The sequence below is a fragment of the Oenanthe melanoleuca genome, chromosome Z, assembly GCF_029582105.1.
Source record: "Oenanthe melanoleuca isolate GR-GAL-2019-014 chromosome Z, OMel1.0, whole genome shotgun sequence".
Lineage (NCBI taxonomy): Eukaryota > Metazoa > Chordata > Aves > Passeriformes > Muscicapidae > Oenanthe > Oenanthe melanoleuca.
The window spans coordinates 51,488,463-51,511,970 of record NC_079362.1 but is presented as its reverse complement, the minus strand read 5'-3'; the positions used below and the strand labels follow the sequence as shown (position 1 = coordinate 51,511,970).

The window sequence follows — 23,508 nt, the reverse complement described above, 5'->3', positions numbered from 1 at the left end:
GGCTTTGCCACCAGTATGAAAGAAGAAATAATTAATATATATTTATATATGTAAGTGTCATGGTAGTTTCAGGGGGACAAAAACCAAAAGGTGATCCACATTTAGACTTCCCCTTTCCTTTTAAGTCCTCTTGTGTTGGATGATACAGCATGTTTCTGATTGTGCTGGTCACTGACTCTAAGCACTTTCCCTTGTAGGATTGGTCCTGTGATGCCTGTAGCTGTGACCAGTGGAATAAGTCCATATGCTCAGTGAAAGCAATAAAGGTCAGTAGAGCAAGGAAAATGCTTCTTTCTAGTAATTTCAAGGAGTTCTACAGCTCTGTGTTCCAGAAAGAGTGAACTTTGCAGAAAACTCTGTGGAAGAAGGGAGTAACTGGCAGCCAAGAAACAAGGGAGCTGTTATAAACAACTCATCATAATTTCTGTGTACTTTTGGCAGCATTTTAATAATCCAACAAAAGCAGTAAATAACATAGCTGGGTCCTCAATTGCTATGAGCTTTCTAAAGAATTTTATACCCTTATTGCTGGAGAAAAGTGAGATACAAAGTTGAAAGATGTTTGAGGCACATGCTTTGTAGGAAAGATTTTGATCTATAAGCATTATGTTCAAACTGCATGAGTTTACTTTGCTAAAAGGGATTCTTAAAAGCAATTTTTTTTCCTTTTGGAAAGAAGTTGACAATTTTTCAATATCTGGGGGATTGTCTTACCCTTCTCACGTTTTAATAAGCCAAACCTTCATTCCCAAAGAGTTTTCAAGATCTAACTGCTCCTTATTTTGACCAGGGAGCTAGGGTGACGAGGAAACATTAGGTTGAATACCCAGTAAAAATTCTCTCTGCTGGAACATACACACATATATTACATATACATGTATGCACGCACGCAGACACAGTGTGCAGTTTTGGGTACCACATTATATGGAGGATGTAAATGAAGATAGTGAAGGGTCTTGAGGGGATGCCATATGAAGAGCAGCTGAGGTCCTTTGTCCAATTCAGCCTGGAGCAGAGGAGACTGAGGGGAGACCTCATTGCAATCTACAACTTCCTCAAGATGGGAAGAGGCAGGGCAGGTACCAATCTCTTCACTCTGGTGACCAGCTACAGGAATTGAGGAAACTGCCTGACACAGAGACAGAAGACATTTGGTTTGAATACCAAAGAAAGGTATTTCACTCAGATGGTTGTTCAGCCCTGGATGAGGCTCCCAGGAAAGGGAAGTGCTCACAGCACCAAGCCTGTCAGAGTTCAAGAAATCTTTGGACAATGCTCTCAGGTACATGGTGTAATGCTTCAGAGTGCCTGTGCAGACCCAGAAGTTGGACTTGGATGATCCTTGTGGGTCCCTTCAAATTCAGGATATTCTATGATTACTTGAATTTATATGGTGTATATGTGCACTATTTCCAGTCAGTGCACTAGTGACTGAAAGTAATATTGTGGTATAATTATGAGATACTTGATCAAGTTGTAAGCAATTATTTTATCTTTTCCCTCTATCCAATGTGGGTTTTGAGTCATAAATTTAGATATCCTTCTATTTTTCCTTCAGTTAATCCTCCTTCTTTGTGAGTTGTTTGATCCTTCTGTCTAAACTTTCCATCTTAGAGTTTTGTCACTGAGCTTTGAGCTTCACACTTTTATCTCAAAGATAATTACTCAGTCTACACTATTAGAAGGAAACAATCTGTTTGCAGAAAGTTTTTTAAGATGCCTTCTCTGTCCATGGCCTAACTAGGTCACAGAGATGTGCTTTCATCTATCTTTAGAAGAAGGCTTATCCAGTGTGGAGCTTCCTGAAATAGAAATAGAAGTGTATTTAGTGCTCCACTCACCTTCATGCTCTCCACCCAGCATTTCCAAGAATGATGGTATAAATAGAATCAACATGTCACAGATGATAGAGGGAAAATGTGTCTAGTTTTCCAACCCAACCTTTGGTTGGCTAGATACATGCACACAAACACACACAATCATATAAGTGCGTCTCTCAGGAGGGCTACAAGGATGTCACGAACTTAGGCAGAGAGAAAACTGGAGGCCAAAACCCAGCTTGAACTTAATCCAGCTACTGCCACAAAAAATAACACAGAAAGTTTCTATATATACGTTCACACCAAAAAGCAAGCCAAGGAGAATCTTCATTCTTTGTAGGATGTCGGGTGAAACTTAGTGTCAAATGGTGAAGAAAAGGCTGAGGTACTTTGTGCCTTCTTTGCTTCAGTCTCACATAGTCAGACCAGCTGTTCTCAGGGTGCTCAAGCCTCTGAGCTGGAAGACAGAGACAAGGAACCAAATGAAAGCCCCATAACCCAAGCGGAAATAGTCAGCAACCTGCTACATGCTACACATGCACAGGTCTGTGGGACTGATGGGATCCACCCAAGGGTACCAAGGGAGCTGGTGAAAGTGCTCACTGGGCTACTTTCCATAATTTACCAGCACTCCTGAATATCTGAGGAGATCCCAGTGGACTGGAGGTTGACTCTCACCTATGAGAAGGGTTGGAATCAGGGTTGTGGAGCAGCTCATTCTGAGTGCCATCACACAGCACATAAAGTACAGCTCTGCTGGGGATCAGGCTCAGCCAGCATGGGTTCATGAGAGGCAAGTCCTACTTCCCCAGCAGGAATTCCTTCTATGAGTTGCTTAGTGCAAGAAGGAAAAGCTATGTATTCTGTATTCCTCGACTTCAGCAAAGCTTCTCACAGCATTTCCCACAGAATTCTCCTGGAGAAACAGAGAGCTCATGGGTTCATGTGTGCACTGTTTCCCATGTAAAAAAAAATGCCCTGGCCCAGAGAGTGGTAGTGAATGGACTTACATCCAGCTGGCAGATGGTCACCAGTGGTGTTCCCCAGGGCTTAGTACTGGGGCTGGTTTTGTTCAATATCTCTATTGATGGATGTGGGCACCAAGAGTACCCTGGCTAAGTTTGTGGATGACTCCAGGCTGTTGGAGTGCTGGAGGGCAGGAAGGCTCTGCAGAGGGATCTGGGCAGGCTGGATCATGGCCCAGGGCCAGTGGTGTGAGGCTCAACAAGGCCAGTGCTGGGTCCTGCCCTTGGGTCACAGCAACCCCAGGCAGTGCCACAGGCTGGGGCAGAGTGGCTGCAAAGCTGCCACAGGAAAAGGACCTGGGGGTGCTGCTGACAGCAGCTGAACATGAGCCAGCAGTGCCCAGGTGGCCAAGAAGGCCAATGGCATCCTGGCCTGCTCCAGCAATGGTGTGCGCAGCAGGAGCAGGCAGGGATTCCTGTCCCTCTTTACTCAGCACTGGTGAGGCCACACTTTCAATGCTGTGTCCAGTTTTGAGTCCCTCAGTCCAAGAAGGATATTGAGGTGCTGGAGCATGTCCAGAGAAGGGCAGTGGAGTTGGTGAAGGCTCTGGTGCACAAGTCTTGTAATGAGGGAGCTGGGGTTGTTTAGTCTGGAGGGAAGGAGCTTCAGGGTAACATTATCAGTCTCTACAGCTGCCTGAAAGGAGGTTGTAATCAGGTGGTATTTGCCCCTTCTCCCAGGTAACAAGTGACAGGACAAGAGGAAATGGCCTCAAGTTGTTCCAGGGAAAAGACCTATTCACAGAAAAGGTGGTCAAGAACTGAACGAGGCTGCCTACAGAAGTGATTGGGCCTCCATCCTTGGAGGTATTTAAAAGGTATGTAGATGTGGTACTTAGATGTAGATGTTTTTTGGTGGATTCGGCATTAATGCTGGACTTGACAATCTTAAAAGTATTTTCTAATTAAAATTTTCTGATTCTATTACTCTAGAAGGACAAGGGAAAATGTAGCAACCTTATTTACGAAATTTATTACCAATATTTTAGATGAACACAAATTCAGATGAAGTTCCCTATATGATCAGTGGAACATAAAATTTTGCTAGGAGAAAATTATTAGTCTGCCTCATCACATCGTGCCATCAGATATGCTCAGAGCATTTTTAGGTGTCAGTTACTCTAGAGTCCCAGGGGTTTTGTTGACATCAAAGTTCTTTATTTAGTTTTATAATGGTGTTTTTGCCCACCTGTTTAGAAACAAACAAACAAACAAATTTTAAAAAAAGCTTAGATAAAGCCTGTTAAATTGAATATAATTTGGAGAGTTGTCAAATGTCTTTCCTCCCCCAGATCTGCCAGGCAAATATCTCTGTGATTATAACAAAGAAAATAAATTAATCTCCGCCTTCTTATTACAATACAAAGTGCGAGCAGCCAGGAAACATGGCGCAAAACCTGATGGTACACAGTGTCCTTAGATCACTTGGCCATTGTTTTCTCTCACAGCAGCACATGTTAATGATACAAAGAAGTTCAACATTTTTTGGCTTTGGCTTTTCATGTCACAACCATAACAAATGTGCATATAATTGTTTGTATTGCCATATCCTTTAGATGCACCGCCAGTTTCTGTTCATGCACAGCCAAGGATAGAATTTTGCCCACAAACAGACTGACTGAAATAAATTCGGCAGAAACATCGCCATACTGATTCATCTGTGAAGCAGTGTGTCACAGTACAGAATATTTATGTTGTAGAAATATTGTGTGGGTCAAACCCGCTGCAGGAAGACCAGAGCTTTCTGCTTTTAGCTTACATATTTAATTCTGCTTTAAAAGGCCTTTGTCTCATATGGACCTAAGAAATCCTTACTTGTATTTATTTAAAAAACCCTTCAACCTTCAAAACAATAAAATGGTAAATAGAATGTTAAATCCAGAAAAACAGGAATAAATAAACAGATTTGGGGTTTCTTTTGCTTATTTTAAGGGATTTTGGCCACAGAGAAGAAAACTGAATATGATGAAGAACGAAGAAACGAGTTTTAATGTGGACAATACCCGAGCCTCTCCCTTCTCTCGCTGCCTGCAGCCACTCAGCCCCGTTACAAAGCCACACAAAACAACTCAATTTGATGAAGAATTCAGGGCACACCTCTCTCATTTCCGCTATGGTCCTCCTCCTCTTGAAAACATGGAAACGTTCCCGGGGTCCTTGGAAGGAGGGTCTCGTAAACGCAAGAGCATGCCAACAAAAATGCCTCCTCCCATCACCCTTGAGGATTCCTCATCATCACCAGACGGACCTGAAGACCACAATGATGTAGGCTCTTCCACTCTCCCCTTGGTGTTCCAACAGCCAGCTCAGCCCAAGTACAGCTCCCAGATGATTGACCTCTGCAACTTTGGTTTTCAGTTCTACAGAACTCTGGAGCACTTTGGAGCCAAGCCCATTAAGCAAGAACCAGTGAAGCCTAACATGGCATGGCCCAGTGGCCCAGCATTCATGCAAGCTCCTTACCCTTATTATCCTAAAGTCCACCCTGGCTTAATGTTTCCTTTTATTGTACCACCAAACTTTCATTTCAGGAACCCTTTTCAAATGAAAAGACCTCCAGAACCACCCTTTAGGAGGGCTGAAGTAAGAGAAAGTGGTGAAAGCAAACAGAAAGTGGAAAGAGTAGATGTCAACCTTCAGATAGATGACAGCTACTATGTTGATGTGGGGGGTGAACAGAAACGCTGGCAATGTCCCATGTGTGAGAAGTCCTATACATCCAAGTACAATTTGGTCACCCACATCTTGGGTCACAGTGGCATTAAGCCACATGCTTGTACCCGGTGTGGCAAGCTTTTCAAGCAGCTGAGCCACTTGCACACGCATATGTTGACACACCAGGGCACTCGGCCACATAAGTGCCAGGTGTGCCACAAGGCTTTCACTCAAACCAGTCACCTTAAGAGACACATGATGCAACACAGTGACATCAAACCTTACAACTGCAGGATCTGTGGCAGGGGTTTTGCCTACCCCAGTGAGCTGAAAGCACATGAGTCTAAGCACGAGAGTGGACGAGAGAACATCTGTGTGGAGTGTGGTCTGGACTTTCCAACTCTGGCGCAGCTGAAGAGACACCTAACCACCCACCGTGGGCCTATACAGTACAACTGCACAGAATGTGACAAGACCTTCCAGTACCCAAGCCAGCTGCAAAACCACATGATGAAGCACAAAGACATCCGCCCGTACATCTGCACTGAGTGCGGCATGGAGTTTGTGCAGCCCCACCACCTGAAGCAGCACTCCCTGACGCACAAGGTAAGCCAGCTCTCACCTTGCATCTGAGCCTAGCACAAGGATCACAGCCTGCTAAAGATAAGATGCATATATACATATAGGCACCTCCTCAGAAATGTGGTCTCTTGCCAGCTGCAGAGGTTTATGCAGAAACCTCAGCATTGCTGGCAGTCGTATCAGCCGTATGTCACTGTCAGCCTGAAGAAAGCACATACAAACCCCACTTGGTTATAAGCAGGAATTCAATTAAACCTCCTGTATCACTTCCCCAAACTGGATTCACATGTCTCTGTTTCTTGGGTTTTTTTTTTTTTTTTTTGGAATGACCTTTGTAAAATGTTGCAGAGCTGTATAACCATCTCCCTATCCTGAAATTTTAATTTTTTTTTTATTGAGAGCCGGTTCTGCTACTTTGTTCCCTTAATTAGGAAGTACATGGGTTTGTAGTGGACTGCAGCAAAAAAAAAAAGTGTGTTATTATTCATCTGATTTCGAAGAATCATTATAATGAGACATTTAAAAAACTAAATAACTCTAAGAAAAATTCCACTTTGTGCATATATTATCCAGGATACCAGTTAATAGAAATGGACAAACAAGATCATAATCACAGCCAATTCATATCAAGTGGCAGTCTTGCCTCTGCCTAGAGTGGTGACAGCAGGGTCAGCTTAGGGTAGGAGAAAGCTTTGGAGCATTTCCCAAAATATTGCGTTCAAAAATAGGAAAAATGTAATTGTTCTATTCAAGAAGCTCTGAAATTGACTACACACTTTTACAAAACTAATAAGACAAATCAAAAACTTTCACTTAAAAAAAGTTTGCTTCCAGATTTTCATATTTTTCCTTTAACATTTGAATTTTGGCATATTTAATGAAAAGCATTAAAAATATGGAAAGCTACAGCACTTGAGTCTTATAGTTATTATACGTATTCTTTGTAAACCCGACAACCTCTACTTCCACATTTGCTTTCTATTTTCTGCTTCATGCTTATAATTTCTGTTATTTTCGGAGATTCCCTGGTCTTTGGATTTACCATGCAAGATTCCAGTAACTGAACACTTGGTAGGTTTTTTTTCACAGGAAATGAAATGCCCCATAGCCCTTAGAGGGTTTCTGCTTCTTTGTCGACAGCCACAGGTGGATTCAGCTGTGAATATGATTTATGGTATTTAGCTGACAAAATGCAACCTCATATCAGATGAGCAGACACTTGAAACTGCTGGTGATGTTCATTTTTAGCTTTGTAATTAACTGTGTAAACCACTGACAGTCATTTCACATCTTTTTAAAGAAGGCCTGTGGAAGGAGATATTGCTCTCAGCACCTGACTAGTAAATCCTTATTACCTTCAGCAAGTGAAACTCTTAAGCTGTTTAATAACAAATTCTTTTATTTTCATAGTATCTAAATCAATTTTGAGAACCTGACAGACCACACAGGTGTGAGTAAGAATGTTGAATTATGCAGTAATAAATTGAGTGGATAGCATAAAAAGTGATAGAAATGTTCTATAAACCTCATATAATCATTCCATTACAGTTACTGAAAAATCCTACTAAGAATGAACAGGTTTTTTCCTCTCTGCATTAAATGTAAGATGTGTAATCTTATTTGGTAATACTACTTGACTGCTCTCAGTTATTTCAGATTATTTTTTGTAGTTTTCTTCATAATCCAACCACATTTAATTATTAAAGGCAAGCATTGCTTTAGTGTTCTAACTTGTGGGCTTTTATTCTTGGTCAGTAATTTTATACATTTGATCAATACTTTAATTAAGCAGCAGAGCAGGAAAGGGAAGCTCTGACACTGACTATGTCTGATTGATTTGTAAACAGACTTAGTTATTTCATTAAGCTTACATTTTGTTTTATTTCCCTGTTTCTCAGAAGCTTGCAAGAATTTGTCAGGAGAAAATACATAGGAACCTTGAAAAATGTTAAAAATGAAATTATTTATTGTCAACTCCGCTAATTCAGAATGAATAATTCATAAGTTGCTGTACTGACAATTAAATTATCAAGAAAATTTTCCATCTACAGAATTTTTATTTTCTTTCAGGGTGTGAAAGAGCACAAATGTGGAATTTGTGGCCGGGAATTTACCCTGCTGGCCAATATGAAGCGACATGTCCTGATCCACACCAATATCAGAGCCTATCAATGCCATTTGTGCTTCAAGAGCTTTGTGCAAAAGCAGACTCTCAAGGCCCACATGATTGTTCACTCTGATGTTAAACCCTTTAAATGCAAGGTAAGTGCATTTGGTGGCAGAGACATTAACCTACGATACATTTCGTCTTGTGATATGGTAGAATCAGAAAAACAAAACCTGCTAACACATACTGCAGTTGCTGTTCAAAAATTAGCATAAACCAGTCTGATTTTCTTTCTTTATCAAGATTCTGCTTATGTAACACAAAATAATGGAGGTAAATACCTGTGGTTTACTCCCTTTCCCTTCATCAACATTCATCCTCACATAGTTTTGGGGTTTTTTGCCCTGTGATTAAGTGCCACAGATGTTTGAGGACAATAAACATATCTGACATTTGATTAGTACAGCCATCCAAACAGAAGTTTAAGTGCTTAGTGTCATGCTTGAAACACTGACAAAACAGAAATCAATGCACCCTGCAGAGGATCGTGGAAAATCAGCAGCCACTACTTCACACAGTGATGCTATGCAACAGTTCAAGAAAGGAGTCAGAAAAAGCCACAGCAAAATAGAACTACAGAAGGGATTTGAATGGGCCAAGTGTAATTAGCAGACTGAAATTCAGGGCAGGATATCAGTATGCTAAAAGAACAGCCTCTGAGACCCCCCTGGCCTTTCTACCAACCCTGTGCAAATTTGAGTTTGCTGCTTCCTCCCAGCACTGGAGGCTGGTATTCCCTTTTTTCCACCCTCCCCATAAACCTTTAGGACTTTATTGAACCTGTTTACTTCTAATACATTCCTTATGAATTATTCATATCTATATTCTTGCTCAGTATTGGATGCTACATAAGTTCTTTTGCTGCCTGTCTGGTTCATTATTGCAGCCATACCTTGTGGTGTGAAAGGTTGTAGATTCTTTTCCCCACTTTAATTTGTTCTAAGATGGCTATAAATACAGAGTGTAGCATATTACCTGTATTATTATGCATAAGTAGCTGAAGACTGATTTGAAAGCAATTTCTAGAATTCTTTCGTCCTCCATTTTTATGTTATTGAATATTTTCTTAAAAGGAATACTTCATGAAGAAGCAGAGATGGATGAAGAATTTTAAATGGAATTATTTTTCTTGAAAAAATGTAGGATTTCAAAATGACATAGGAATATATAATATTTAGTGTTAGTTTTAGTAAGAAAATGGTCAAAATTAATCCTTCGGACTTAATAATTTTGCTTTGTTAACTACAAAAAATTTTACTTTGAAAAACTAGCAGCAAAGTCTTCCAACTTCAGTATTTTGTTTTAATTCATGTCTTATGAAAATAATATTTTGTATAGTAGTGCTTACATTATTCGATGTTGATAAAAGAATTTATTTTGCTGAAATTCTTAGGGTGTGAAATGTCAGGTCTGCTGGAGATTTCATTCTTTGAGAACATCCTCCTCTGACTCCCCAGACTTCAGATAAGAAACTCAGTTTTTGGATCAGATTTTGTGGGTGCAGTATGTGGATCCACATGATTTTTTGGGTACATGCAGATTAGCTGGAAGGCTGGGTTCTGCTCAGTGTTTGACGGTGATAGACTATTGAAAGTTGGAGAGGGCAACAGCTGGAACTGGGAAACACAGTATCACCAGTATGTTTTCCAGACAGTAACAAAAGCTCTACAGGGACACCTGTTTTTCTTATTTTTTTACTTTTCTGTCCCCACCCAGTGTTCCTCTGAGGAAAGAAACAAGCAAGCACAGTGAATCTGTTTCTCATATGGCTGAAGGGGTATGATCAACATCAGTGCCCCTGACAGTGAATATTGAGACAATAAGCAGAGGCAGAATCAGCAATTGCTTTTTGCATTAGGAACATCCTAACATTACCTCTCTGACAGAGCCCTCAAAAACTCTTGAAAGCAAATATTTCTGGCTGGTACTTGGAGGGTTAAGGCAATGACCAGATAGCAGCCTTTTGGCACCAAGCTCCTCCTCAGCAGAAGGAAGGATATAGCTGTATGAACAGCCTGCTTAACAATGGCTCACATGTCCCCAGGGAACCGCCTGCAAATAGATTTCATCTTGCTTTCTCTTGTACTTTTCAAAGCTTCCTGTTTTCTCACGGTCCTTTTGGACAGTTTACAGTCATTCTCCCTCTCCTTCTTTCTTTGAGGAAAGGAACACCCTTCTTATGAAGAGAAAAAAAAAAATAGAAGAAGAATGCAAGGGAAAGAGAGCACAGCAGTAGCCTTTATACTTCACCACATGCAATGGTTTTCTTTACCTTTTTCTCACAGCAAAAGAAAACATGAGCTTTCCTATGTGTCTAATCACAGCTAAGCACATACTATCAAAAGTGAGGGAGTAGCAAATAGTTGTCCCTTCTGTTTCCTCATCCAGCTGCAGCCTGGATCTCTGTTTGATTTTCTTAGGAAGAGTCAATTTTTCTGTAGAATTTAAAGGCCTGAGCCCATGTTGCCTTTTTTATTTCTGTTTAAGAAAAAAAACAAACTGAAGAGTTACAAAGGTATTCCACCAACTGGTGCAACAGTACTAATTTGGACTTATATACAAAGGTTGCATGAAATTTACTGTTGCTTTTACTCCTGAAGTAATCAATGTTTCAGATCTCCAATAAAGGATGCAATGGATTTTTCTTCAGGTCAGACAAATATCTGCAACAGATGTTTTGAACACCACTTTTTTTCCCCTCCCATCTAAAAATGTGCATTTAAAACAGGAGTCAAAATCAAAGAAAATGTGAGAGAGAAGTACTTTGCGAAGATATAAAACAGGTGACAAATCTAGAAGGATGATACTTCATGTGCTGGCTTAGGAGGACAAAATCTAGGGTTGAACTAATGTAGCCTTTTCTAGCAAACTATACTGAATTCGATTTCACCAGCCAGTGCAACCAAGTCTGTTCAGCAGACTTGCAGCTGAGGTGTTCTCTTCAGGACTTTAATTTTTTATTTTTATTCTGTGTAAAATAGACAGCCTAACAGCAAGTCCACAAGTAAATCATGCTGCTCTTGATATCCCAAGTTTTCTTGCAAACTTCTCATCTCCCTGAGTGCACAGTGCACTGTGATGGGTTCTGCTGGAACTCCTCCCATGCAGCTGTTTCAGGGTCATCTTCTACACTCTGCTCATCAGTGCTCACAAGCTTGCCATGTCAGAGAGGAAGAAAATCTTGTACAATCTTCTAGCTTGGTCTGCAGACTCAGGCTCTGCACTGAATGTTAGCTGTGTACCCCAGCTAGATTCAAGTTGCAGACTTCCAGCATACCAGTGAGAAACCTACTTTCTTTTACATCTGGATCACAGGTATTCATCTAAAAGGTGTCTCATGCCTTTTTGAAATGACCAGTAAAACAGAGATTATGCCACAGAGACTCATCATTCAGAAAAACAATTTTCCTATCTGCATTTCTTTAATTTTCCTGCCACACCTCTCCACTCTAGTACCATTTCCTCATGTCCCCAGAGGAGATTTCAGGACAAGACCACATTACACATCTCTAAGAAGCGCTTAACTCTGGGAAATGGAAAACCTGTCAACTTTATTCAGAGACACAGAACATTTATGCTGTAAAGAACTGCTTTTTTACCAAACCCCTGTCTTTTCAACATGAAAAAAGAAAAACAAATATTGCCTTGACAGAAAGCAACTAAATGCTACTCCTAAATCAATTTTAATACTCAAGACCTTGTAAAGATAAGGGTTTTCATCCAGTACTGAAGCCACTCATCTACTCAACATGATTTTCCTTGGTTACCAATTCAGAGAGAGAAGACCTAGCTATAGAAAAGCAAGTCCTGGTGATAACATATGTTTCAGCCACAACACAAACAGATAACCAGAAGCCTTCAGCAAAGAGGTGTTAGAGAGATATTATTGCTGACATTCTTGTAGTAAGAGTAATATTGACAGGTTGTTCCAGAAGCTGTTAAGAAACAATTAGTTGCTGTTACTCCTTGCAAATATTCTGTGCTCATTAGTACTCTCAGTAGATGAGAGTCTGTTTCCTCCCAGCACTGTCAGAACTATTTTGTGGCTCTATCATTTCTCTGAGTGTAAATAATCCTGCATATTAAGTTTCTTCGAACGTGAAGAAGACAGTATCTTTCCTCAGTGGATGGATGACCCTTGCAAACAGCTATCTTACTTTCAAAAATTAATTATTCACTTTCAGTGGCTATTCTTTTTTTATCACAAACTGTCTTGTCTAATACTTTGCTGACAAATATATTTGCCAGAGTTTCCATTTTAGTAAAAATAACAGATAGAAAACCACAGAAGGGTACATATGCAGCTGAAGCAAACAGTTTTTTGAAGAGCAAGTGAATGTTTCAGACACTTTCTTTTTGCAGCACTGACTCAGCTCCAGTTTTTATTTTAACACAATACACCTGCTGATTTTTGTATTAATGAACTGATTCAATTTTCCCTCAAGAGAGGGCTTAAAACATAAAGCATACAAGTTTCTCCAAGGGTCCTTTCACTATCTACATTTCATCCAGATATTCCATGTGATGACTTTCTGAATTTACATCTACAAGTTTTGGATCAGTTCTTCTGTAATACCCAAATAAATAAAATTGTAATTCATATAATTCTGGTGGACTCTTGGTAACTTCTATTTAGTAATTGTCTGCCAGATGCTTACCCTGCTAGATGAAGGTTTCAGTTACTCAGTAATGGTGACTCTGGTTCATATAGTAGTAAGAATAATGTTAAAAAATTAAAATCCAAGGGTAAAAAAAGTCAGGTAAAAAAAAAAGTAGAAAGCAAACACAGGAGTTTGCAGAGGATGGAAATGACCACTTGAATGTGAATAAAATTATAAATCCTGATAAGGAAAGACCAGAAGACAAGTAAGACTGAATGCCTGTAATAGTGATGTCAAACTCTCATGTCTTGAGAATACAAAAGAGTCCAGACTACAAAAGGACCCATCTAAATAAACAACAATGAATAAAACTCATCCTTATTGTTCCATCAAAAGGAAAATTGCACGATCAATGGCTTGAGCTGGCAGGAACACGTTTCAGGGAAAGCTGAGTCATTCTTGCAGGCTCATGACTGTTTAAATTGAAGCTTACTCACTAGAGACACAAAACCACAAGAGTTGATAAACAAATGATGAAGGAAACAGGGAAAAAAGGAGTGAGCAAGAAACAAAGGAAAACAAGGAATTGCTTTTTCTAACTTTAGGCAAAATGTGCAGTAATTTAATTTCCATTTAAAGAGAAGTAACATTCTGCTGACTGTTTCACAGAAACCCTTAATTGGTTTAATTTTATAATTCCATTTCCGCCTGACATTGTTCTTGGTTAAAGGCTATATGCATAAACTACAAATGGAATGTTCACCAGGGTAGAAACTTGTAGTTTGAATCACATTCAAGTTAAGAGCCTTCCAGATTACTCCCTTAAGTATTTCCCCTCTTTACAACAATATTGACTACTTTTTGGGAATCCTTGACTATGTGTGCTGGTCACCAATATTAAAAAATGTCAGCAGTTCAGAATGTCTTAGGTACTCAACCATATATTTTTGCCTGTAGAATTTTTGTCTGGAACTTTGAAAAGCATATTGCAGCCAAAACCTGCCAGGGTTTAAGTTGAGGAGTGTAGGTGCTATTTTCTTTTAAACTGTTGTCCTTGAAAATACTGCTTCAAACTAATAATTTTCATTTTTACCATTTTTACAGCTGTGTGGAAAGGAGTTTAACAGAATGCACAATTTAATGGGACACATGCACTTGCACTCAGATAGTAAGCCATTTAAGTGCCTCTACTGTCCCAGCAAATTCACCTTGAAGGGGAACCTAACCAGGCACATGAAAGTCAAACATGGGGTCATGGAAAGAGGATTTCACTCTCAAGGTAATAATTTTCAACAAGATAATTCTCTGTGAGATCTGAATAAGTTATCAGTAAACACAAATGGGTCATGTACTACAGGTCCACAAACTTGTGCCAAAGATCCAAGACTATCCCAAGAGATAGAATCCCATAAGCCTGTGAAGATTTTATGTAGCTATATAACTATAGCGTTGCATGCCCCAAATAAATTGTAAATTAATCCTAAATTGACAGAAAAAGAAAACCTGGAACACTTATGGTCCTTTCTCACTGCTTATTGGATTCCAGTCTAGAACAGATATGGAATCCTCAATGGGTCTACATCCAGGAGCCTTGGTCATTCCGTACTGTACTGGCATAGCTGGTGTCAGATGAAGGCCATAGGCTCAAGATCCCATTTACAAGCACATGGAAAGGAGGGGATATTCCTCAAAATATAAATATCAGAGTACAAGGATTTTTTGACTACTGAGGGCATCCTGAAAAACATTTCCAGCCTGCCACCTACCACATATACTTCCTGAAGTCATCCTTATGAGTGGATACAGATCAATGCTATCTAAAATAGGGGAATTAGGGTGAATTTTTTAAGGACTTGGGTATCCAATATATGTTGTTTAAGATTTTGCAGATAAATAGTTCCTTAATGGGCAAGATTTCTTGGTGCTCCTCGTATTCAAGCTTTAGGGCAGCTAGAATAAATGTAAAACGCTTACTCTAATGATATTTGGTGTAAAATATATGAAGATCCTAATTGCTAATAAGTGTTTATTCTGCAAATCTCCTACAGCAACATGCTAGTTAGACAATTGCTGATAATTGGAGATTGCCTAAGAGCTTTTCATTGTACAGAGATTCTGCAGCCCTTGAGGCTTATCAGATACGAGAAAATTTGTGAGGCCTAACACCTGTTTATGAATCCTCTTAACAAATACACCTTGTAGCAAAATAACATCTGCTATGTAGTGAGACTACATAGATCCTTCAGGAACCGGATTCAATTACTGAGCAGAAAATTAAAAAACAAAAAACTAAAAACAAAAAACCAAAGGAAAGTAAAATAGGTAGACTCTCATAGGTATTTTTTATTGGGTGAAATCCTCACCTTGTATTGTCACTAGTCTTTAATGAAGCTGGCCTGTGCCTGCAGTATTAGAATTATTTTATATATATCCTGATGGTGATTGGAGTATATTTGAGTTCAGAAATGCTTCTTGGATAATCTATATTTCTAGCAAGGAGGGAGACACTGACAAATACTAAGACAAACCAGATCCAGGATTAGATATGTGTTTATATACACTGCTCAAAATCATCATTTGTTAATAATTATTTCCTCAAGCTGAAGCACTATCTAGCGCACAGAGTTTTTCAGTTGATTGTTCCCCAGTGAATGAAAAGGGGGGAAATTAAGGAGACTCATAGGCTGCTGAGACTGTTGTCTTTTCATTTTTAAAGTATTAACTTTGAACCCCAGTGTCCATAGAACAAATACATTACCATGCATTTAGTCTCTTCCATTCCTCTGAAAAATAATATACAAATACTGTGACTTGGGTTATGGACTGTGATCCTTTAGAACCAAGTTTTTTTTTAAAAAAAATAAAGAATAGGAAGGAGGAAGTGAGTAGGTTCAATTTACAAAAGGCAAGACACTTCACTTTACTTCCCAGCTGCATCATCTAGAGACTGGCTGTACAAAACAATGTTTTGTGTGTCCGAACCTGGCTGTGAAGTGTATGCAACAGCATTGCTTTTTGTAGCATCTCAAAGGAGATGCCATGAGATGTAGACAGTGAAGTACTTGGAGATAGCTGGATGGAAGACAAAGGTAAAATATGAAATACAATGACACTTCAGATTTTGTTTTTAGCCATGTATCTAGAAGTAAAATTTCCTATATATAATTTTTTCCTTTTCTCCTCCCCTCAAAACACTACAAGGTTTTGGAAGAGGAAGGATTGCTCTGTCCCAGACAAATGTCTTGAGAAGCTTGGAACAGGAGGAGCCATTTGATCTTTCCCAGAAAAGCCAAGGGAAGGGAATCTCATTTCATTCTGATGGTGAGAGTGCCAAGGGAAGCTCATGCCAGGAGGAAGAGGAAGACAACTGCTATGAGGCAGAGCGGTACAGCCCTGCCACGTACCATCACGATGACAACAAGCTGTACATGGCTCAAGATCTCTCTGGCAAACCTGAGAGCGTGATGAAGGACTTCAGGGAGTCCTACTGCAATGAGAAGGAAGAGGTGTTAAGTGAGGGAGGACTGGGGAAGAGAATAGGAAATTCAGACAAAGAGGAGAGATGTGGAGAGGGAGAGCTTGCAAACAACAAAGAACATCTCAGCTTTAGATCCTTTGAAAAGGCCAGACTTGGTCACTCTCTCTCTGATTACTTGTATTTCAAGCACAGGAACAAGAGTTTGAAAGAATTGCTGGAAAGAAAAATGGAAAAACAAGCAATGATTATAGGCATTTAAAACGAACATTTTAAAACAGCTGGAAAATGGTAACCAGATAGATTTTAACATGAATTGTAAGCTACTAAAGCCTGGAAGTCTGTAATAGTATTTAGAAATAAATAAGCCAAATTATTGAAAATAATTTAGGGTAAAACACATATATTACAAGAATAAAGCAGCTCAAGATCATCAAGAAATGAAAGAGATATTGAAAAATAACACTTTTATATTTATCCATTCAATGTATAACAGACAATGGGTTGGGTACAGAAGTTTACTTCCTATTATATGGGGATAGATACATGCAATTTTCTACTTAGCAGAAAGCAACATACTTTAGCAACTGATTTATTATCTGACTAAATATATATGAACACTTCTAACCATATGCCTCAAAAATATCTGAAAACACAAAGTATTTCACATTATAAGCCAGAGTACTATTAAAAATGGCGTGCATGAAAATGCTGCCAACATTCAGAATTAATACAGTCCAAATACTTTGATTTACTGAAGTGACTCTTAGTTCAATTACCTACAATGAAAAATGGGAAACAAATTAATAAGAAATACTAATGTCTTGCGAGGCAGTAAATTTGTGTAAGGCTTTGAAAGGACTGGAATTTATTACAAAAGCTAGTCCTCTGGCACAAGGAATGTTTGTGCTTTGCTGTGTTTCAAACAGTATGGGAGTATTCAGAAATTCTTGAAGTGTAGATTTGTTGACATTTTGTTCTACTGCCTGCTTAGACCAATTTACTAGGCAACATCAGCATGCAGCATTCAGAATCTTGCCATAGTTACTCATAACACAGTATGAGTCATTTAATTGAAAAAATTATGCAGCTTTCCCATTCTTCTCTTCAATTTATCATGACTAGTAAGGATAATTTTGAGATACATAGATCTGATCAATTTTTGTTTCAGAAGGTGAAAATCACCCTTACAGAACTAACAGTACCTCACAGAGGAAAACCTTCCTCTTATTTGGGACAGAAATCTTCTCTTATTAAACAAACACATCTTGAGCAGTAAGCTGAGGGCCTTTCAGACAAATTTCACTCATGCTGTTTTTATGGAGTCCAACTCAGTTTTTCACCCTCTGATTCCCATAGAGTTATAAGTTTATAACAAACATGGAAAAAGCATATTCCATTAAACTTTTATTAATTTCATGAATACTTTGAACAGCATATTAATTCCATGTTCGAGAAAGACAAAAAGCAGCCCTGCACCATCCTCTTGCTTACCTGGAAATAAAAATTTCATTAATCATAAAATTTGTCCTCTGTCCTTTGGACATCCCAGCTCGAAAGGTTAAAATCCATGAATATGGTACATCTCTTCCAAATATTACTACCTTCTTCACTTACCTGCCAAGTTCTTAATTTGAAATGCATTGCAATCATGCTTTGTCTATTTCAAGTTATAATTAAATATATAGTCATCTACTTATGGCTTGCTAAGACAAGTCATGTAGCTGCAGCTCTCTGCCTCTATAAGAAAACATACACCTTTCAAATTTATGATCCTCACGCCTACCAGTTAATCAGCATTCACAGGGCAAAGTCCTTATTCCTCATATAAAACTAAATTTGTGCAGTCCAAGGCTGCAGGCAGTGCTTTCCTTTTTCAAGGCTCAAATGTGGTGTAACACACGTGGAAGCTCATGCAGAAAAGGTGTTGATAAAAAAAGAGTAACATCCAGGTGATGTGCATATCTTTCAAAACAAAAATGTTATGCCAAATTGAACTGGAAGGTGGGTCGCTTTAAATCTAGAATTTAAAAAGTTGTTGAAAGTGAAGTGTATTTTAGAGGTATAGAGTTATGTTTCTTCAGGGATGAAATGTTCTATCAAACATTCCTCTTCCTTGCTTTAGCTGTAGGACAATGCCCACTGAAGAAAGAAACATCCATCTTTCTTTCCAGGAAGACATTGCAGTCAAGCAAAAAAAGTAGAAATTTTTCAGAATAACTAGTGTAACCATATTTTCTCTTAGACTACAGGGGTAGGTAGAAATTCAGCATGGTCTAGGAGATGGACTCTGAGAAGGAGCAACTCCTTCGGTTCACTTCTTGGCACTTGCTTGTCTCTGCCAGACAGAAGCTCCCATTTGAGCATGTATACAGCCAAGAGCTGGGAGTCACTAACTCTTAGAATTCTCCCTCTTGGTGATGTAGTTTCCAGCTGTGCATGGTTCAAGATCGGTCCACTCTGCCTTTCCAGATGTATTAATTCCCATGATAAGAAGAACAAGCGAGAAATCAGGAATCTTTGCAATTTCTAGAAAGTTGATCATGCAGGTGGCTGGAATTCAGCAAAGCCTTCATTCCTGTGTGCGTTAAGCAGGAAAGTACACAGCCTTTCCATTACAAAGTCATGTCTATTGATTGGAGAGTGTTATGGGACAGCTAGACAATCCTTAACAAGAAAGAACCAAGTATTATACATTAATTGCTGTCCAGAAAAAGGGAGCAGAGGAGACATTTTCAGGAGAGTTTAGCTCCCAGCCACTAATATCAAAGGATATATTCCATCTGGGCTTCAGCAAAGCCTTTGATACTATCTCCTGTGGCATACTTCTGGAAAAGCTGGCAGCTCATGGCTTGGGCAGATGAACCCTTCACAGGTAAAAACCTGTCTGTGCGGCCGGGCCAGGAGCGAGGTGATTAATGGAGTTAACTGCAGCTGGCAGGCAATCACCAGTGGTGCTCCCCAGGGGTCAGTACTGTGCCCAGCCCTGTTTATTACCTTTATTTGTCATCTGGATGAGGGGATGGAGAGCCCTTCAGTCACTTTGCAGCTTCTGGGCCCAGGGCCAGTGGTGTGAGGCTCAACAAGGCCAGTGCTGGGTCCTGCCCTTGGGTCACAACAGCCCCAGGCAGTGCCACAGGCTGGGGCAGAGTGGCTGCAAAGCTGCCACAGGAAAAGGAGCTGGGGGTGCTGCTGACAGCAGCTGAACATGAGCCAGCAGTGCCCAGGTGGCCAAGAAGGCCAATGGCATCCTGGCCTGTTCCAGCAATGGTGTGGCCAGCAGGAGCAGGGCAGGGATTGTCCCCTTGTACTCAGAATGGGTGAGACTGCACCTCAAATCCTGTGTCCAGTTTTGGCCTTTTACTCCAAGAAGGATATTGAGGTTCTGGAGCATGTCCAGAGAAGGGCAGCAACCCAGACAACACCCCTGGAGGTGTTCAAGAAATGACTGGATGTGGCACTTAGTCTAGTTAGCCAGGTGGTGATTGGTCAAAGGTTGGACTTAATTATTTTAGAGGTCTTTTCTTACCTAAATGCTTCTGTGATTATGTGATTCTGCGACTACAAAAATTATGTCTACTGGAAGCATGCAGTCCAGAGTTTCCTTACTGACCTTGTACGAGAATGTGTCAGATGTGTCCTTAGGAAAGGAAATCACTGCAGACAGTTCTGAACTGTCTAAATGGTTAATCCAAACTCCTTCAACCACACTGCAGTCAATTTACCCACTTCTACAGGTGCAGTTCTCATGGGAGTAGGAGCACCTGACAACCACATGCAGACAGATGGAAAAGAGTCCCAGAATGGCAATACTGTTTGCAAGCAATTCATAATATGAACCCCTTTTCATCACATTTTTCTAGAAACCAGAATATTTCTTTACAATGAGACTTCGACATTCTGCCTAGTCACGAAGTCACACTAAGCTAATTCTCAAACACATTAAGTCTAATTCATGTTGGAACAGTTAAAAACTCATTTAAAACTGTAAATTATCAATAAGAGAAATTACAAACAAAAATATTACTGAGGTAAAAAGGCAGTGCCAAGTGACTCAAGCAAAGTGGTTAGGAGATTGACGACAGTCTTCCCTACTCTAGAACATTATGCAGATGGGTCTTGAGACACTTGTTGCAGAGAGGCCTCAAGGGGCAAATTAAAAATGAAATAACAGCCTCCATTGTGAAGCACCTTGCTTTTCAAACGTAAGTTATTTTCACACTATTTACATTGGCACCGCTTTGGGAACAGACAGTAACAGCCTTTGCTTTTTAATAGCTTTGAAAATGCTTTATAGAAATTTGCTCTCATAATGAAGCTATTTCCCATTTGTAATTTTCAAGGGATTAGCTTCCTTATTTTGCCTTGTGTAGAGGCTCAGAAGTCCAACAGGGACATTGCTTGTGTCCTGGACATTGGGGGATATATTTTCTTCTTTTTCTCATTCCTAATACAGGTTTTTCTATCGTCTTCTAGCTATGTTGTGGAAAAAAAGTCTTTATCTTACTATTATTCACTTTTATTTGGGTTTTCAGTTTATTGGGACACATGAAACTAAAACCCAGTCTCCACCACCTCTGTATAAGAGCACATTTATACAATTTCCCTGCATTGTTTATGCAGCCTTGTTTCATCATTTTGGAGAGCATTACAGCAAGTAAGAATGGCTACAAACTTGCACCTGAGACTCTTCCAGAAGTCAGACTGAGGAAAGATAAATTTGCTTTACCATAATGAGTCTGGCAAGTGAAAGCATGTGGTTTGTTAAGTCAGAGGCTTTTCTGATGTTAAGGGTAGCAGGGAGAGTTCTGCAAGACACTTTGGAGCACAGAATAGGTGGAGGAAAAGCCAACATCTGGGCTGGTAAAGTTTAAGGGTTAAGATAGACAACTTTCTCTTTACAGGGAAAGTGAAGTTGCAAGTGACCTTGGAACAAGGTGTTTTCAGTCTGGCCACAAGGACTCAGCCACCTCCTTGTGAAACTGGGTTTTCCTGGCTGCCAGACTGCCTTCAATTTGTGACAGCAAAGACAGGTGCTCTGTGTTCAGAAGCTCAAAGGGTAAAATACTTTATTATAATTTCATAATTAAAGTTTATCCTGTGCTGTTTCCTGTAAAACAAATTACTGGAAAGACCTAGTAATGCTACTGCACCCAACTTTTTCCATCTCTGTGTTTGTCTACTTCCTATTCTTTGATTTCTTTCTTCATATGGTGCTGCTGGACTCTGCTGTTTTGACTGTACAGTTAAGAAGTAATATAAGTACCGTATTTATTATTCCTAGAAGTTTTAATAATTATTAACAGTTTTGAAAACGTCATGTCTGCTTAGCTGAACAAGATGTAACAGAGCTAACATTTTGTACTCCTAACAGATTTTGCAAATAATGTGTGGCATATTTATTTCACTGAGAACATCGAGTTCCTATTTAAAGCCACAGCTCATGAAGTGAACCAACTATACATGGATCTTTAGTTCCTGACTGTCTCAATACCAAAAGCATGTATGATGTATTGTATTAATTTAAGCAAATAAATATGTACTGGAGAAGCTGCTGTACTTTGTATTGAAATAGATATGGAGTTCTTGACATTCTAGGTATTTTATATGGCAAATGCATGAGCTTGGTCTGACAAGGTCTTTCTTCACTGAACACCACTGAAAAGTGGTATTTGTAGAGGGAAAGCTAAATTAGTGATGGAGGGCTAGTTAGAAAACAACAATAGAAGAGCTGCCAGGTCCTCTAAGGCAGAGAGATAATTTTATTATTACAGACTACACGGAGGACATAAAAAATTCTCTTGAGTGATTATGGTGTTTTTATGGCTTCAGACAAGCTAAAAGAGAAAGATCATCTTCTTAGGGATTTTTTTCAAAGAACTGCATCAAGTAAAAAGAAAGGAAAAAAACATGTACTGTAAAATTGAAGTCAAGAAAATAGAAATACCATTATTGTTTGAGGAATAAGCAGAAGATTGGAATAAGAGAATTAATTACTTAGTTACTTTTTCTAAATTAAATTAAATACTAATTAACCTCTTGAATTTGTTTGTTTGAATGAGATCCTGATTGAATTTATCATCAGACTTCACAGAGAGCATTTCAAACTTTTTGAGCTCAGAGAAAGCAACTGGAATGTTTGCTGTAAGATAAATAATAACAAAGATAGATATTGCATTCCTAATTTTCTGAGGTATATGCCTTAAAAAGTGGAAGAAGGCTTATGTAAACACTAGAAATACATGCTGAAGGCTAAAAAACCCTCAGGACTAAGCCTTTGTTTTCTTTCCCTTTTCCTTTTGTTTTCCCTCATGCTTTGAAGGTAGATAGCAACTACTATTAGGATTATAGACTACCTCTGCATGAGTAGGATGAGGATATGTTGAAGAGTGACCTAGTTCATTCCCACATGACTCGGTATCACTGAATCTCAAAGTTTCTCCTTTGTCAGTCACAAAAATACCATTTAGAAAAACGTGTTTGGTATTTTTCACAAACTTCCTCTTCAACTTAGTTCAAAACTGAGCCACGTTCACTTAAGTTTTCACTTACATTTTCAAACTATCAGAAATTAAGTAGAAGAGAAAGAGAGCCTCTCAAATGCTCTGGGGAGGTGGGGGGCATTTCTGTGATAGTAGTGAAGTGTTGAAAGGCCCAGAGTATCTAAAGGTAGCAGCTAAATTAATACACAACCTCTTACCAAATTTGTCTGTCCCATTAATACACTCTTAGGCTCATGTAGCTCATACAGCTACATGTATTTGCCCACTGGTTCATAAAGTGAAAATCTGATCTAAAGACACACGCAGGATGTCAGTAATTTCAGCATTTGGCAATGATGAAACACACTGCTAATGCTGCTTCTATGTGTTATAATGTGTGATATGGTGATGAATCATACAGCATAAATTTTCCTAATGATTGCCTGTAATGAAAGTACAGCTGAACAGAGAACAGATACATTATGAATAAGTCTTCTGGTGTCCTATCATTTTGATTAGCCTCTCTGAAAAAATACTTTACATCTATCCTATCACAAAAATGATTTAATTTGGGTGAAGCCAGACTTTCTCTTACTGACGTTTTTCTTGTAGTGGGAACACCTTATTCAAAACACCTCTATCAATTTACATCAGCAGAGAATGTGTTAGTGTTTTTGGAGCTGGGATTCTCTGATCGTATT

General features: G+C 39.3%; 1 protein-coding gene across 4 annotated transcripts in view; it reads left to right on the top strand.

The window, feature by feature from the left end:
• The window catches only part of ZNF366 (zinc finger protein 366), a 36,556-nt gene extending 14,681 nt beyond the window's left edge, over positions 1 to 21,875 (top strand). For 2 of the 4 annotated variants that reach the window (XM_056514478.1, XM_056514479.1), the window contains 6 exons: positions 198 to 266; positions 3,527 to 3,663; positions 4,778 to 6,106; positions 8,153 to 8,344; positions 13,955 to 14,129; positions 16,052 to 21,875. In XM_056514478.1, the coding sequence (XP_056370453.1) occupies positions 4,808 to 6,106; positions 8,153 to 8,344; positions 13,955 to 14,129; positions 16,052 to 16,587 (2,202 nt within the window). In that variant the 5' untranslated portion in view covers positions 198 to 266; positions 3,527 to 3,663; positions 4,778 to 4,807 and the 3' untranslated portion in view covers positions 16,588 to 21,875. The remainder of the gene's footprint in view (positions 1 to 197; positions 267 to 3,526; positions 3,664 to 4,777; positions 6,107 to 8,152; positions 8,345 to 13,954; positions 14,130 to 16,051) is intronic. The other 2 variants (XM_056514480.1, XM_056514481.1) reach the window with 1 other exon arrangement.
• The last annotated feature ends 1,633 nt before the right edge of the window (positions 21,876 to 23,508 follow it).